Source organism: Brassica oleracea, chromosome C9 (genome assembly GCF_000695525.1).
Source record: "Brassica oleracea var. oleracea cultivar TO1000 chromosome C9, BOL, whole genome shotgun sequence".
Taxonomy (NCBI): Eukaryota; Viridiplantae; Streptophyta; class Magnoliopsida; order Brassicales; family Brassicaceae; genus Brassica; species Brassica oleracea.
In genome coordinates, this window is record NC_027756.1 from 14,702,475 (window position 1) to 14,716,930 (window position 14,456).

Consider the following 14,456-nt stretch of genomic DNA (forward strand, 5'->3'; position numbering starts at 1 on the left):
GTCTTTATATGGAGGCGCCAATAGGTAGAAAAGATATTAGGGCAACAGGGCCTTAATTCCCGAAAATAGAAGATTCCTTATTTGTCGGGAACAACCTCGGGATCACTCCGTCTGCTTGTTCTGCTTGCGGACAGTCTCGGGACTGTTCGTCTTGAGTGTTCTCCGCAAAATGCTCCAAAAGGACAGCTTCTCTTCAAGCACACACTCTTCATTCTTCTACCAACTCCAGACCTGTAAAAGATCAAAAAGGACTAGACTGACACGGATTAAGGACTCGAATCAATACGAAAACACCTATACAATGATGTGAAAAACACCATATATCACTGTGTAATCGAATTAAAAATTTGTCTAGTATTAAGTTAACTTGGCCGACATTAAACTATATTACGGTGTTCTTTTATTTTGGTATGAATTATGTTTAAGGAAAAACAGTAATTAAACAATACTAATTGATTATTCCATCATTATAAATTATATTTTGCATATATATATATATTCATCCCGCACAGCAAAACGCAAGTCTTCATCTGGTTTATTATTAAATATGTATCTCTATATTAATTTGATTATTTAATTTATGTCAAAATGTAAGTAATGTATATGTGTATTTCTGTTATTTATTTAACAACACGGAATAGAGTAGTAAAATAAAAAAGTTCACTGTCCAGAAGAGGTTTGGTGGAATATAGTAGTAAAATAAAAAAATTCAACACCGTAGCACAGTCTTCAACCTCTGCTCGGGCTGTTGTTGTTCCTATAGTCCCTTCAGTTTCCAAAACTTTTTCTAAGGATGCGCCAACTTTAACTGCAAGGTCTTCTTCGCAAGTTGAACAGAAGAAAATTACAAGATCCACAAGCTTGCCAAACTCAAAATTTGGAGCCTCTTCTCCGCGATCAGCCAGTGGCTCCCCCTGTAGTGCACTGAACTCCACCCGCTCGAGTTAGGACCAACACTTCATCGGTCAGACCAGTCACTTATGCTCAATTCGATTCAGAAGAAGAGCTTATAAGTGCGGCCCAATCGATACTCAGGAAACGTATTGCTGCTGCAGAAGCTGAGTTGCCTCCATTCTCAACTGCCAAGGACCGCAGGAGGGTCAGACAACATCAACGCCAAGCAATGCTAAAACTTTGCAATAACTTGGACGTTTCTTCCTCGACCTCAGATATTCCAACCGTGTTTCAGCGGGAGGCTTCACCCAACGAGAAGTCTCCTCCTATTTTGGAAGCTTAGTGCTTCGTTACCACCTTTTTGTCCTTCTTATGAAGTGTTTTTGTTGGAATATCAGAGGCCTAAATGGCAATACTAGGAAATCGGATGTTCAAAATTGGATACGTACAAACCGCCCTATGTTTGGCGCTTTTTTGGAAACTCATGTGAAGCAAGATGTTTTAACATCTCTAATAACCTCTACTCTACCAGGATGGAAATTTGACTCAAACCACAGCCCTCATGCTGAGAATGGTCGCATAGTTGTGGTTTGGAATCCCTCACTATCTGTTGCTGTCTACTTCCGCTCTCCGCAGATCATGGTTTGTGGGGTTTTTGATCCAGCTACCCAACAACACATCTCCGTTTGTTTTGTCTATGCTTTCAATGAACGAGGTGACCGGATGCCTCTATGGACATCAATCAAACAGATTTTTCAATTCAACTATTATCCAGAATTCTCATCTGCTTGTGATCGGTGACTTTAATCACGTATTGGCAGTATCAGAGGCTTACTCCTTGCACCCTTCGGATTTGTCGATTGGAGGTATGAGAGATTTACAGGAATGTCTTCATGAGAGTGAGATCTTTGATCTAGCCTTCAGGGGATGTTTCTATACTTGGTCTAACAAAAGCCCTTCAAGCCCCCGATCTAGAAAATTGGACAGAGCTCTTATCAATGAGGCTTGGCTGGAAAAGTTTCCCAATTCCCTAGCAATCTTCGACCCGCCAGGATCATCAGACCACTCTCCTTGCATTGTTCAATGTGGCAATGAACCTCCTCGAAGGAATGTCAGATTTACCTTCTTCACATTCTTCACTTCTCACCCGGACAACAATGATCTGATGAAGTTAGCCTGGACACTGCCGGTCTCATCCTCTCCTCCTATGGTATCTCTTTATCAGAAGCTCCGAGCAGCAAAGATATGCTGCAAAGGGATAAACAGAACTGGCTTCAGCAACATCGAAAAGAGAACCAAAGAAGCTCTTGAGAAACTCCAGGAAATTCAAACTCAGATTTTAACGACCCCTTCTCCGCATCTGTTTCAAGCTGAAGCAAGTGCAAGAGACTCCTGGCTTCTCCTAGCAGCTGCTGAACAAAATTTCTTCAAGCTTAAGTCCAGGGTTAGATGGGAGACGAAGGGTGATCTGAACACGGCTTTTTTTCACAAGTCTGTCAAAGCAAGCCTGGGTAGGAATGTTATACATTTCCTAACTGATGTGAATAATAGAAGAGTGTTTGATAGACAGGAACTGAAGAATATGGTCATACGGTTCTACACCTATCTACAAGGAAGATCCAATGTGGCAGTCATTCCCTACACAATCGACTATATACGGGCAATACATCCATATCGCCATGACTCCTCCAGAACTGATATTCTAGTGGCAATACCTTCTGCAGAGGAGATCAGAGATATTGTTTTGTCTTTACCTAAGTGTAAAGCACCGGGGCCAGACGGATTCTCTTCTGAATTCTTCATCTCATCTTGGGATCTGGTGGGAAGGGATTTAACTGCGGCAGTAAGGAGCTTCTTTCTTACTTCCTCTATGCCTAGACAAACAAATGCAACAGTGATCTCTTTGATTCCAAAGACAACTGGAGCGTCATCCTTGTCCGACTTCAGACCTGTCTCGCTATGCAACACAGTCTACAAAATAATCTCAAGGATCTTATCTGCAAGGCTGAAGACTATTATTCAAGATACAGTTCAAAGGAACCAAGTGGGGTTTGTGAAAGGCCGAGCTCTTGGAGATAATGTTCTTCTTGCATCTGAGTTGGTCGCTGACTTTCATAAAAGGGGAAGAATTACTAAAGGCTGTCTACAGGTGGATATATCGAAAGCTTTTGATAGCATTGTTCTGCATTTTCAATTGTCATTTTGCATTCAGTTTAACCTCTTTTGTTCTCATTTTTGTTGGTTGATTTCTCTATACTTTATGGTGTATCAACGGATAAATAATTAAAATAATCTGAAACACATATTTTGATTCGATAAAAGACTAAAAACATATGTTAGAAACTGGTAAAACACACATATAAATAAACACACACACATATACTTTTTTTTTTTAAATGATGCGTCCAATGGGACAAATGTAATGATTTAGACATTGTACTGTTTTTAAATGTTTTTTTTATCTTAGTGAAACTTTCTATGGTAAGAATTTAACCGAACAACAAAGAATACATAAATGATTGAATTTTAAATAGGATTTTATAACTACAAAGATGAAATGATATCCTTCCAAAGTATTTTACAATGGGTCGATGACATTAAAAATTAAAGAGAATGATCAAAATGAATCATTATCAAGACGTTTATGACTACTAGTTTTGACTTTTGAGAAGGTACTACATCATACTGGATTACATTATTTCAAGAACTCAAATGATGTGCTAATGAAGGGCAGTTAATGCTCACTGCACACTTTTCTTTCTTAATTATGGGTTTTCCATTATATTTCTATATATATATATATACTTATTTACCTATGAAATAATACAATAATGTGATTCCCTATTTCCCCTTTCTTTAACACAAATTATTTTTCATAACAAAATTTCTGTTATTACATTACATCATAGCCAATTATCTACTTAACAAATAAATCCATTTTTAATTAAAATTAGTTATCTTAAACGTAGGCATATACTGAATCCAAATAAAGAAAAGAGAAAACAAAAAAAAGTGTACTTTGTAAACTTTAATCATTCTGGTACGAAGATCGTGTGCCCACGTAGCTAGGTTTAGGAGTAGAAGTAGATGCTTCATTTAATTTACCATACATCTCTCTCTATACGGATATAACAATTAATTAAAATTGTGGAAATTGTTAGAAAAATAGGCAGAAAAATGAAAATAAATAGAGGAAAAAGACATGATGACTAAAAGGAGATTTCAGTGCTTTCAATTCAGCTCTGAGGCTGACACCAAGAAAGTGTTTTTGGGCAGACCATTATGCTCTTGTCTTTGACCATTCTTTCGACCTTTACTCCTCTTATTTTCAATATACTAAGACCATGATTAACCCAAATCTCATAATTGGAGTTTTTAACTTCGGGTAAAAGACGGTTCTTAGTTTTTTTTAGATTTTAACTAAAAAAAGCTAAGAACCCTCTATTAAATAAGAGATATAAGAATTGTCTCTTAGCCGAAAAATGTAAAAAAATAAATATCAAATCATGAATTAACAACTCCGCCTAAAAGACCAGAGTTAATCATGCTCTAGGTTCTCTAGTGATTTTACCTAAAGAATCTAAGTCCTCTAATTATATTTAAACATATTTTGGTTCAACTTCTCATAATATTTTAGGGGAAATGATTTAAAACATAAGTCTTGATAATTTCCAAGTAGGCATTCTAGCAAAAAAAATTATACTACTTCTTCCATTCAAAAATAACCGATGTTTTAAGAAGTTTTAGATGTTTCAAAATACATTATGTTTTGATATTTTATAATAATCTTAATTTTATTAAAACTGTGTGACCAATAATGTTATATTTTTTTGATGATTGGCTGAATAAATTTTATTTATATTTTTTATGTTACAGTTTAGAAACAAATATGTATTAACTCTTGTGCTTTCAACCAGAACATCATCTATTTTTTAACAGAATGAATCATATTTAATATTGGAATTACAAATATAAATTATGTTAATATTTTATTAGTGAATATTAAAAAAAAATCAGAAAGACACAAAAATATTTTTTAGAAAGAAAAGAATGAAAACTTTGACACTTTTAAAATTTTCAGATATATGTTAACCAAATGCTAATAAAATTTTGTATTTACATTTAAGCAAAAAAAAATGGATTTACATATGATAAATTAAATATAATATACGTACTCTAATTTTATAACATCAATATGGTACTAAGAAATTTATTACGTACTCTATATATATATATATATATATATATATATATATATATATATTACTTTTTTGTCGAAAAGTACTCCATATATTTTGAGTTATATGATGTTTTATAGAATGTTTGGTCTTTTAAAATATAATATATTTGATACATTAATTTTACTTAATATTGTATAGCTAACTATATTTAATAATATTTTGATAGCTGTTGAGTCATATTTAATTTATATTTTAATGATTTTTAAAAATTATATTTTTAATGTTTGTGTGGTTAACTAAAATATTATACATTTAAAATGGAAAATCCTAAAATCAAATTGAAATTAAAATCAACATATAAAAGTAGAATAAACATAGATAGTTGGTCGATTTTAAATGATAAACGTTTGAAAATTCATAAATTGCTTTTGTAAAATATTACAATTTCTCATTGATTTAATGTTTCTCAATTTTAAATAATTAAGTAACTAAATTATATGCAACTAGCTAAGTTATGTTTATGAGATACCCTTCACCTAGATATTATGTTATTCGAGTTGGTATCTAGCAAGCAGACTCCTCATGGTTCACATGCATAGTCTTTAATGTTCATAGGTCTAGCAATTTGTCTACACCTCTTAGATTTTCTAGATAGGGACACACATTGCAACATCTACTAGCTCTCTCCTTGCTTCTTCCCCTGGTAAGCCATTTTTTTTAATTATATGTATATGTTAATGTATATATCTGAGTTCTTGAATAATCTATAAGTTGCAATGCATAGTATTTAATTCAAAGTGAATCCAAATGCTGCACTATATGATATTAAAGTCCCTAAATAGTTGGCTTCGATTCACTTAGCATGGTTTGAGTGGTTTTTAGCAGATGACTCGATTGGATTGATCTGTTTTCTTTTAATAGAAATCAGTTTTTTATAAGCAACGAAAATAAAACGATTATAGAAAATATGAATTACTCGTAAATTCTTTCTCAAAAAAGTGAGTTACAGGTCGTTCGGCATCATATAGACATATCAAAGACATATCAAAGGGGTTGCGGCTGTAACTTCTGCCACCCAGGTTCGATTCGCGTTGGAAATGACTATTTACAATGCTTGGGTTCCCGGCAAAGAGGTGAAAACACCTTTTTTTTTTTTTACCAAAAAAAAAAATTGAATAAAATTAGTCAATTTTTTTTAATAAAAACTGTGACTCTATCCGCAGCAAGGCGCGCTCGACCCGCTTTTCAGCATTACATTGATACGTATCTAACGGGAGGTAGCCAGGTAAGTATTAATTAGCAATCTAGAATCGTACAACCTAAATATATTATGTTTTCTTTTATTTATTTTATTAAAACATAAACATTACATTGGACCTAACTCATATGTAATATTACATAAATTTCAATAATAATTAATAAAAAACTCATTAAAGTTAATTATGTAAAACATCATTATACTATTAATCATGTTTTCAAACAATATAATAACTAAACTTGCATTGAAACATATAAACATTAGGTCTTACTTTTTAATATTTTTTTACTAATCTTATAAAATTATTTGATAAAGTAAAAATTGATTAAAATACTCAAATAATTTATAAAAACTAAATACTAAAAAACATGCTAAAAATACTCAAATAATTTATAAAAGAAACTAATTTCTTCATATAAATTAAAGACTGTATATAAATAAGATGCTAAAATCAATAAATTGACAGTAAATAAAATTTATAACAATTTTTTTTATATATCAAAGCTTTAAATAAAATACATAGATTTATAACGGTTCATTACGAGAATTTGTAATACTGGTTAAAAATAAAATAAAACAATATTTCATTTAATTTTTATATTTAATATACATACGAAGTAATAAAATTATACTCCATATTATTATATATACCAAAAATAAATATTTATTTTTATTAAATTAGATTTTGTTAAAAAAGACATTTTCATGTTTTTAAAGCGCATATTAGAATTTAGTTAGATTAAAATTTCTTAATAAAGAAGGTATAGTGCCATGTATGTTATCACAAAAAAATTCCATGTTTAATTGCTATTAATATGCTCTATGTATGTGTATTATTTCTTGTTCTTGAGAAACAATTGTAATATTTCCGACACGGTAAGATGCCATAGCAGACCTAGGGACAAACTCTGTAGGAGATGACGTAAGCACCTCAGTAGTATAAGAAATTTCAGTTGTGACACACACAGAGAAATATGTAACATATATAAATGTAAATAATGTGTATGTAATTTACAGTATTTTCTCACGTTGTATAACCAATAAATATTTTGACCAAAAAGGAAAAAAGTATAACCAAATTTTTTTTGTGCTATGATAGAAATAGAGTTACGGTATCCTCTGTTTTCTCGCAAATTGAAACATTTTTCTTAGAACGTAAATACTAGTTTTTTATTGAAGATTTTAGGGTCCGAGAATCGTAACAGACTATTTAATATATAAACAGTGTAAAAATGCGGTACAGTATAGGTTCACATATTATGTAAATTAAGTGTGATTTCTTAGAATAAATAATGCAGAATAAAAATATATTGCAGAATAATATTTAATTTGTGAAATTTATTTAATGGTACAAAATAAACTAATAATTGATTTATAAAAATAAATTAATAGTTGATTTATAAAAATAAACTAATAATATAGAGGCATAAAACAATCATGTATATTTTCAATCCGGATAAGTTTTAGTTTGGGTTTTAGATTTGTTGTTTGATTGAGATAGTAGACCTAGAAATTGTTTAATAGTCAGAAAATTCATATTTAATTTGATTCAGGCTCAATATATTTTTTTTAATAATTTTGATTAGTTAATGTAACTCATGTAAAAATAGAAAGTAAAAACTTAGTATTAAAAAACCAGGTATGAAGATGCTAATATGTATTTAAAATTGTATAAAATAAAAAATATAAATTTTCTAATTATTTTATATTTAGCTAAATACAAAGTGTATATTTGAAAAACATTTTATGTAATGTATATTTATTAATTAATTCATGAATTAGATATTATTTTATAACCTAACATTATATAATGTTATCTAAATGACATTCACTATTTCCCTTGCTATTATAATCTCCATATATTTTCTTTGCATTATATTTGATCTATGTCTAACATTCACCTTCCCCTTACTAATTCTAGGGGATCTCTTGTGATTCTTTTAAATAAGTTATCATTTATGGCTCTATCCAACTCTGGGTCTTCTCTGCCATTATAGATATTCCAATTTAGTGTAAACACTGGAAATTGTAAAAATCGATGGGCATGATGGTGTAGATGACATTGCCCAAGTATGTATAGCTAAGAGACACTCGAAACTAGCATAGTTTATTGATTCATCTACCTTCCATCATCGGAACAATGATTATCACATCGCATACGACGACGTGTCATATTTTCTGTTACGGCTAAATGATGTTACGATCTTCCATATAAGATGGTGTATCTTATGAAGAACATTGATCTTCCAAGCAAAGGTTTGAAGCTTCGTGACGCTAGACTCAGTTACCATTACTTCAAATTCAGAGTTATCATTACTTCAAATTCAGTAACTAGGATATTCCTAACTAGCCACCAAATATCATGATATTACGGTATATTACCCAGTCTTTGTATAACTCCAACAGAACTGATCCCCTCAAGCGAATTAGCTTCCTACCTGACTCTTAATCAGTGGTATATCGTCTGATACGACAATGCATGTTCTCCAGAATCTCCATATCTCCCTCTCCAGGCCACCATGAATGAAGGCACCATCGTCATTTATTGATGAATTACTGGAGCACATTGTCTAGCATGCCTCGCTGGAAATTTTAGAATCCATGGATCTTCTAGGCTCTAATCTCAAAACTATAGTAGCCTTTTATCTGATACTTAATGCCAGTAATTGTTATATTTCCTATAAACTTCTCCAAACATAAGAAAAACTATCAATAGCACCTGATCGCAGAGGCGAACTAAGTCTGTAATACTTCCCTTGTAGTACCTTTGTAAGAAGAGAATCTGTAAATTCTATCAGACGCCAGTATTGTTCCAATAATTTCATATTAAAATCATGAATTATACAGAAACCAAGACCATTTTCCTGTTTTGAATTATGAATTTTTTTCCCTTTTAGCCAAATGAATCTCCCTCTTAAATCGATTAGAGCTCCACCAGAATCGAGCAATAGCATTCGCTAGCTTTTCGCTAGTAGAAATCTGGACATGACATAGGTTGGAAGGGGTAATGAGATAGATGTTATCAGAATTCCCTTCCCTCCTCTTGATAACCATGTGCATACCATCCATTAACTCTATTTTGTAATCTATCTTTTAGAAACGCAAAGAATTTACACTTAGACCCACTAATATCCTCTCGAATTCCCAAGTAAGACCCCATCCCGCCTTCATTATCAATTCCCAAAGAGGTTTTGATTGTTTTTTTTACATAAGCAGACACTCTCTTACTAAAGAGTAGATAAGAATTTTCAAAATTAATTCACTGTTCCAATGCCTTTCCATAAATCTAAACTGCTTTCATTACTTCATCACATTCATGAGGCTCCGTCTTACAAAACAAAAAGTTATCATCAGCAAAAATAAGGTGTTACATCAGAGGGCTAGCACGTGACACGTGAATCCCATTATCTTCATGATTAAGAATGCTAACGAGTGCTTTTGTGCATAAATAAATATGAAAATAGACAAATAATCTTCTTGACGCAATGCCCTCTTTGGTACAATGTTACTTCTGGTTTGGCCATTCATCAGAACATGATACTTGACACATGTTATACATCGTATTATCAAGTTTATCCATGTTGCCGAGAAGCCCATATTTTCATAACAACAGTAATGAAATCTTATTCCCACCGATCATGCCATTATCTTATGTCTTCCATCTCGATTTGTTATAAGCACATGAAACATCTCCTGATCAATCATAATATCAGTTTTATTTGCGTCTGGGGGATAAAAATAGTTCTAATTAAATGGATTTCAAAATTTTCTGTTTTTTTTCCCTTATAATTTGCATGGGAATATTTTATGGGACCGTGATCATTTGGAGTAACTAATGTTATTTATTTAAATAATTGGTATGGGCTCAAGGCGATAAAATTTTGTATGTTCTTCATCCATTTACTTTTTAACTTATTTTGAGGTCTAAGATAATATGTACACTGAGATAGAGACTGCCCCATCCGGCCGTCCCTTTCTTTCATTTAGTACCTGGAATCTCTGCTCCACCCATTCTCTCGTATTTTCTCATCTTTTCAATATATATTTCTGATCAAGATATAGTGGAAAACATTATAGTATGGTTCAGATTAGCAAAAAAGGATGAAAGAGATAAATGAGTATAGTAGGAACGTAGGATTCACTACTGACACTAAAGATACACATTATAGAATTTATAGAGAAAGTAAACACAGAAAGTTATAAACCGATAAAATTGAGCAGCATGGAATACTAATATTACATAAACTTTAGAAATTACTCTATTTTATAATCACAAAAGTACATACAGTTTTCAAATACTCTTCGTCAGTGCTATGGAATTAAGAATTTTTGGTAATTTTTTTCCTTTTTGAAGTACTGAGATCATTTACTATGCGTATAAATATAGACAAATACAAGAAAATATATCGAGCTAAATAACTCTGGCGATGTTTGGAAATAAATTACACATTTGTTTGGAGTTTCGTAAGTGAATTTTATATATTTAATGTGATTTTCCTCGATAGAACTAATTATATGCATAATTACAAAATCATTCTCTGATTTAGCAAGCACATGCTAGCTAAGGTAAAGACACTTGGAAGGTAATTAATACGATAACCATGGAAGCTAATTTCGCAATCGTTGTCTCCCTTAGCATTTTATATTTTGTTTCATGGACGTGTGCTAATTGAAAGAGCAAAAATCACAGAAGAACTAACAACTATTAATAAGATTATAGTCTGGTGTATGCATTTACTTATAATAAGGAAGGTCCCAGAAGTTTTTGTAATACATATAATTAGATTAGGTGAAGGTTAAGGAAACCTAAATTTTGGTGTCATTCTTGAAGTAATAAATAGAAAAAGAAGATACTAATATAAGTTTGACCCAGAAAAAAGATACAACTATAAGTTTGTAATGTGTGTCTATATCTTATAAGACCATTACACTACCAAAAACCAGACACATACACACGTTGATCATTCTAGCTCCTCGGACCTCTAACTTATTTATTTATTTATAAAGTTAATTTTTGTAATGATTTGTTCAATTCAGTAATGAATGCTCCTCACCTCTGTTAGTCAATATGTAATGTTTCGTGGCCTTATGCACATGCAGTTGTGCCGTCTATGTGAGAAGAGAGACAGAAAGACTCAACAAGTACACTGTACTGTGATCATATACCTGAGAATACAAACTGGAAACAAGATTTTGACTGAATAATACTTTCTTATTATTCCATTGGAGAGATTTACAGAGTAATATATAGAGTCCAATGAAGAATCTAGACACATTTGAATACACAGCTGTAAAAGCATAAATTAAACTAGCCAGCACATAAAGATTGTAGCGGAGTGTAACGGTTCCTGATAAGACTCTCCGTACTCCTCTCTTCAGCTCTGCAACATGACAAAAGCACCTTAGACGATGGCAAGTGAGGAAGATGAGTCTTGGGCTCCTCTTGGGCCATAGTGTTGTGGGCCTGTCTAACATCCCCCCTCAAACTTGTGGTGGGTGGTCCGGTGGGTGGTCCGGCCACACAAAGTTTGCTTCTGAGATCAACATAGGACTGACGTGGTAACGACTTGGTGAAGATGTCTGCAACCTGCAGACTTGCTGGAATGTGCCGAGTTTCTATCAGCCCCAATGCCACTTGCTCTCTGATGTAATGATAGTCTGTGTCGAAGTGTTTAGACCTTTTGTGCAGAGCAGGGTTGGGGCTGAGGTAAACAGCAGACAAGTTATCACAGAGAAGTAGCGTTGCATCAGACTGAGTGATGCGCCGATCACGAAGCAGCTGTGATAACCAAGTTATCTCTTGCGCAGTCGCTGCAAGTGCTTTATATTCAGCCTCTGTTGAAGACCGAGATACAGTTTCTTGCCTCTTAGCTGACCATGACACAAGATTGGGACCAAGGAACGTGCAGAAACCAGTCGTCGATCTTCTTGTGTCTTGACAACCAGCCCAGTCACTGTCGCAAAAGGCTAGAAGAGACATCGTGAGATCCTTTTTGATGTGCAGACCAAGCTCAGAAGTTCCTTTCAGATACCACATAATGCGTTTCAGTAATCCAAAATCAGACACAGTGGGTGAGTGCATCCTCTGACAGATGAAATTGGCTGCAAATTGTATGTCTGGACGAGTGATAGTAAGATACTGCAACTTACCAGCCAAGCTTCGAAAGTATGTTGGTTCTGGAAAGGAACTTGGATCAAGATTCTCAACGCGTTGTGGCAGAGGTGTAGGCATTGGACTACAGTCAAACATCTGAGCTTGACGAAGAATGTCCTCTGTATACGCTTTTTGATGCAGAAAGATGCCCTTCTGATGAGTCACCATCTCAATTCCAAGAAAGTATTCAGGCACACCCATATCTTTCATCGAGAATCTTACTGACAGAGAGTCAATAAGCTGTTGAAGTAGTCTCTCATCACTGCCAGTAAGCAGCATATCATCAACATATAAAATCAAGACCATAGACTTGTCGCATTTGTGATAAGTGAACATCGAGGGGTCTGACTTGCTACATTCGAAGCCATAGTCGATGATGTAGCTACTGAAGGTATCAAACCAGACACGTGGCGCCTGTTTGAGTCCATAGAGAGCTTTAGTAAGCTTGCAGACATACTGAGGTCGATCTGGATCAACAAAGCCTTCCGGCTGATACATGTAGACCGGTTCTTGGAGATCTCCATGAAGGAAGGCACTTGTAACATCTAATTGTCTTATTGGCCAGCTCCTTGATACAGCAATCTGCAACATCAAACGAATGGTGGCTGTTCTAACCACGGGACTGAACGTTTCGAGATAGTCATGACCTTCCTCCTGCTCAAAACCTTTACCAACTAGCCTCACTCTTAGCCTCTTTACTGTACCATCTGGATTTAGCTTCTCAGTGTAAACCCAGCGACTTGTAATTATGTTCATATCTGCTGTTGGTGGCACAAAGGACCAAGTTTGCAGCATATGAATATTCTCCATTTCAGTTGACACTGCTCTATTCCAACCAGGGTGCTTCATTGCTTCAGCAATGTTCTTAGGGAGACCAGTTGGCTTCTTTGAGGCTACCAAGGCATACCTCATATTGGGTTTATGAACACCCGCTTTGCTTCTTGTCTGCATTTTATGCTGATTTCCCATCTGAGCATTTTCCTCTGGTGGTTCAACTGCTACTTGAATGGGTGGGTGCGGTGCTTCTTCTTCATTATCAGAGGGAATTATAGGAGCCTCAGGTGCCTCCATTTGAACTTGGTGAGTAGGCGGCGCTGTCAAGAATCGAGTGATTTGCTCAGGCTCACTAGGAACCTCAACCGAAGTTGTTGCCAACTGCCAGGCTCTTAGTAAGCTGGTCTCATATTTGGGTACCAAATGTTTATAGTTGTCCTTGAATGGGAACACCTCTTCATCAAAGATAACATGTCTGGAGATGTATATCTTGCCTGTAGGTGGATATAGACATCTGTAACCTTTGTATTGGTTACTGTAACCCATGAAGACACACTGTAGAGACTTGGGTTCAAACTTGTGAGCTTGTATAGGTCGGAGACAAGGGAAACACGCAGACCCAAACACTCTAAGAACTTCATAGTCAGGCTTGCTCTTGTACAACTTCTCAAACGGACTAATGTTCTCCAACACCACTGATGGTAAAAGGTTGATAATATGATTAGCCGTAGAGAAAGCTTCAACCCAAAGATGAAGCGGTAGATGGCATTGGAACATCATAGACAAGCCAAGCTCCACACAATGCCTATGCTTCCGTTCTGCGAGACCATTCTGCTCTGGAGTATAGGGACATGATATCCTATGCAGTATACCTTTGTCTGATAAAAACTTCTTCATACGATGATTAACAAATTCTCCACCCCCATCAGATTGAAACTCTTTTATAGTAGACTCAAACTGATTCTCAACAAGCTTGACATACTCAGTGAATACTCCATAAAACTCAGCTTTATTATGTAGTGGATAAAGCCACGAAAATCTAGTACAATCATCGATGAAAACTGCATAGAAACGGAAACCCTGACTAGAACTGACAGGAGAAGGTCCCCATAGGTCACAATGAATCCTATGAAGGGGTGAAGCTACATGCGAACTTGATTGAAAAAACTGTAATCTTGAACTCTTCCCCATCTGG

General features: G+C 34.3%; 1 protein-coding gene across 1 annotated transcript; it reads left to right on the forward strand.

Moving 5' to 3' along the window:
* Window positions 1-1,353: 1,353 nt before the first annotated feature.
* On the forward strand, window positions 1,354-3,140 carry LOC106314403. The gene is made up of 3 exons (XM_013752276.1): window positions 1,354-1,609; window positions 1,716-2,991; window positions 3,107-3,140. The coding sequence occupies exons 1-3, from the start codon at window positions 1,354-1,356 to the stop codon at window positions 3,138-3,140; spliced, it is 1,566 nt and encodes a 521-aa protein (XP_013607730.1).
* The last annotated feature ends 11,316 nt before the right edge of the window (window positions 3,141-14,456 follow it).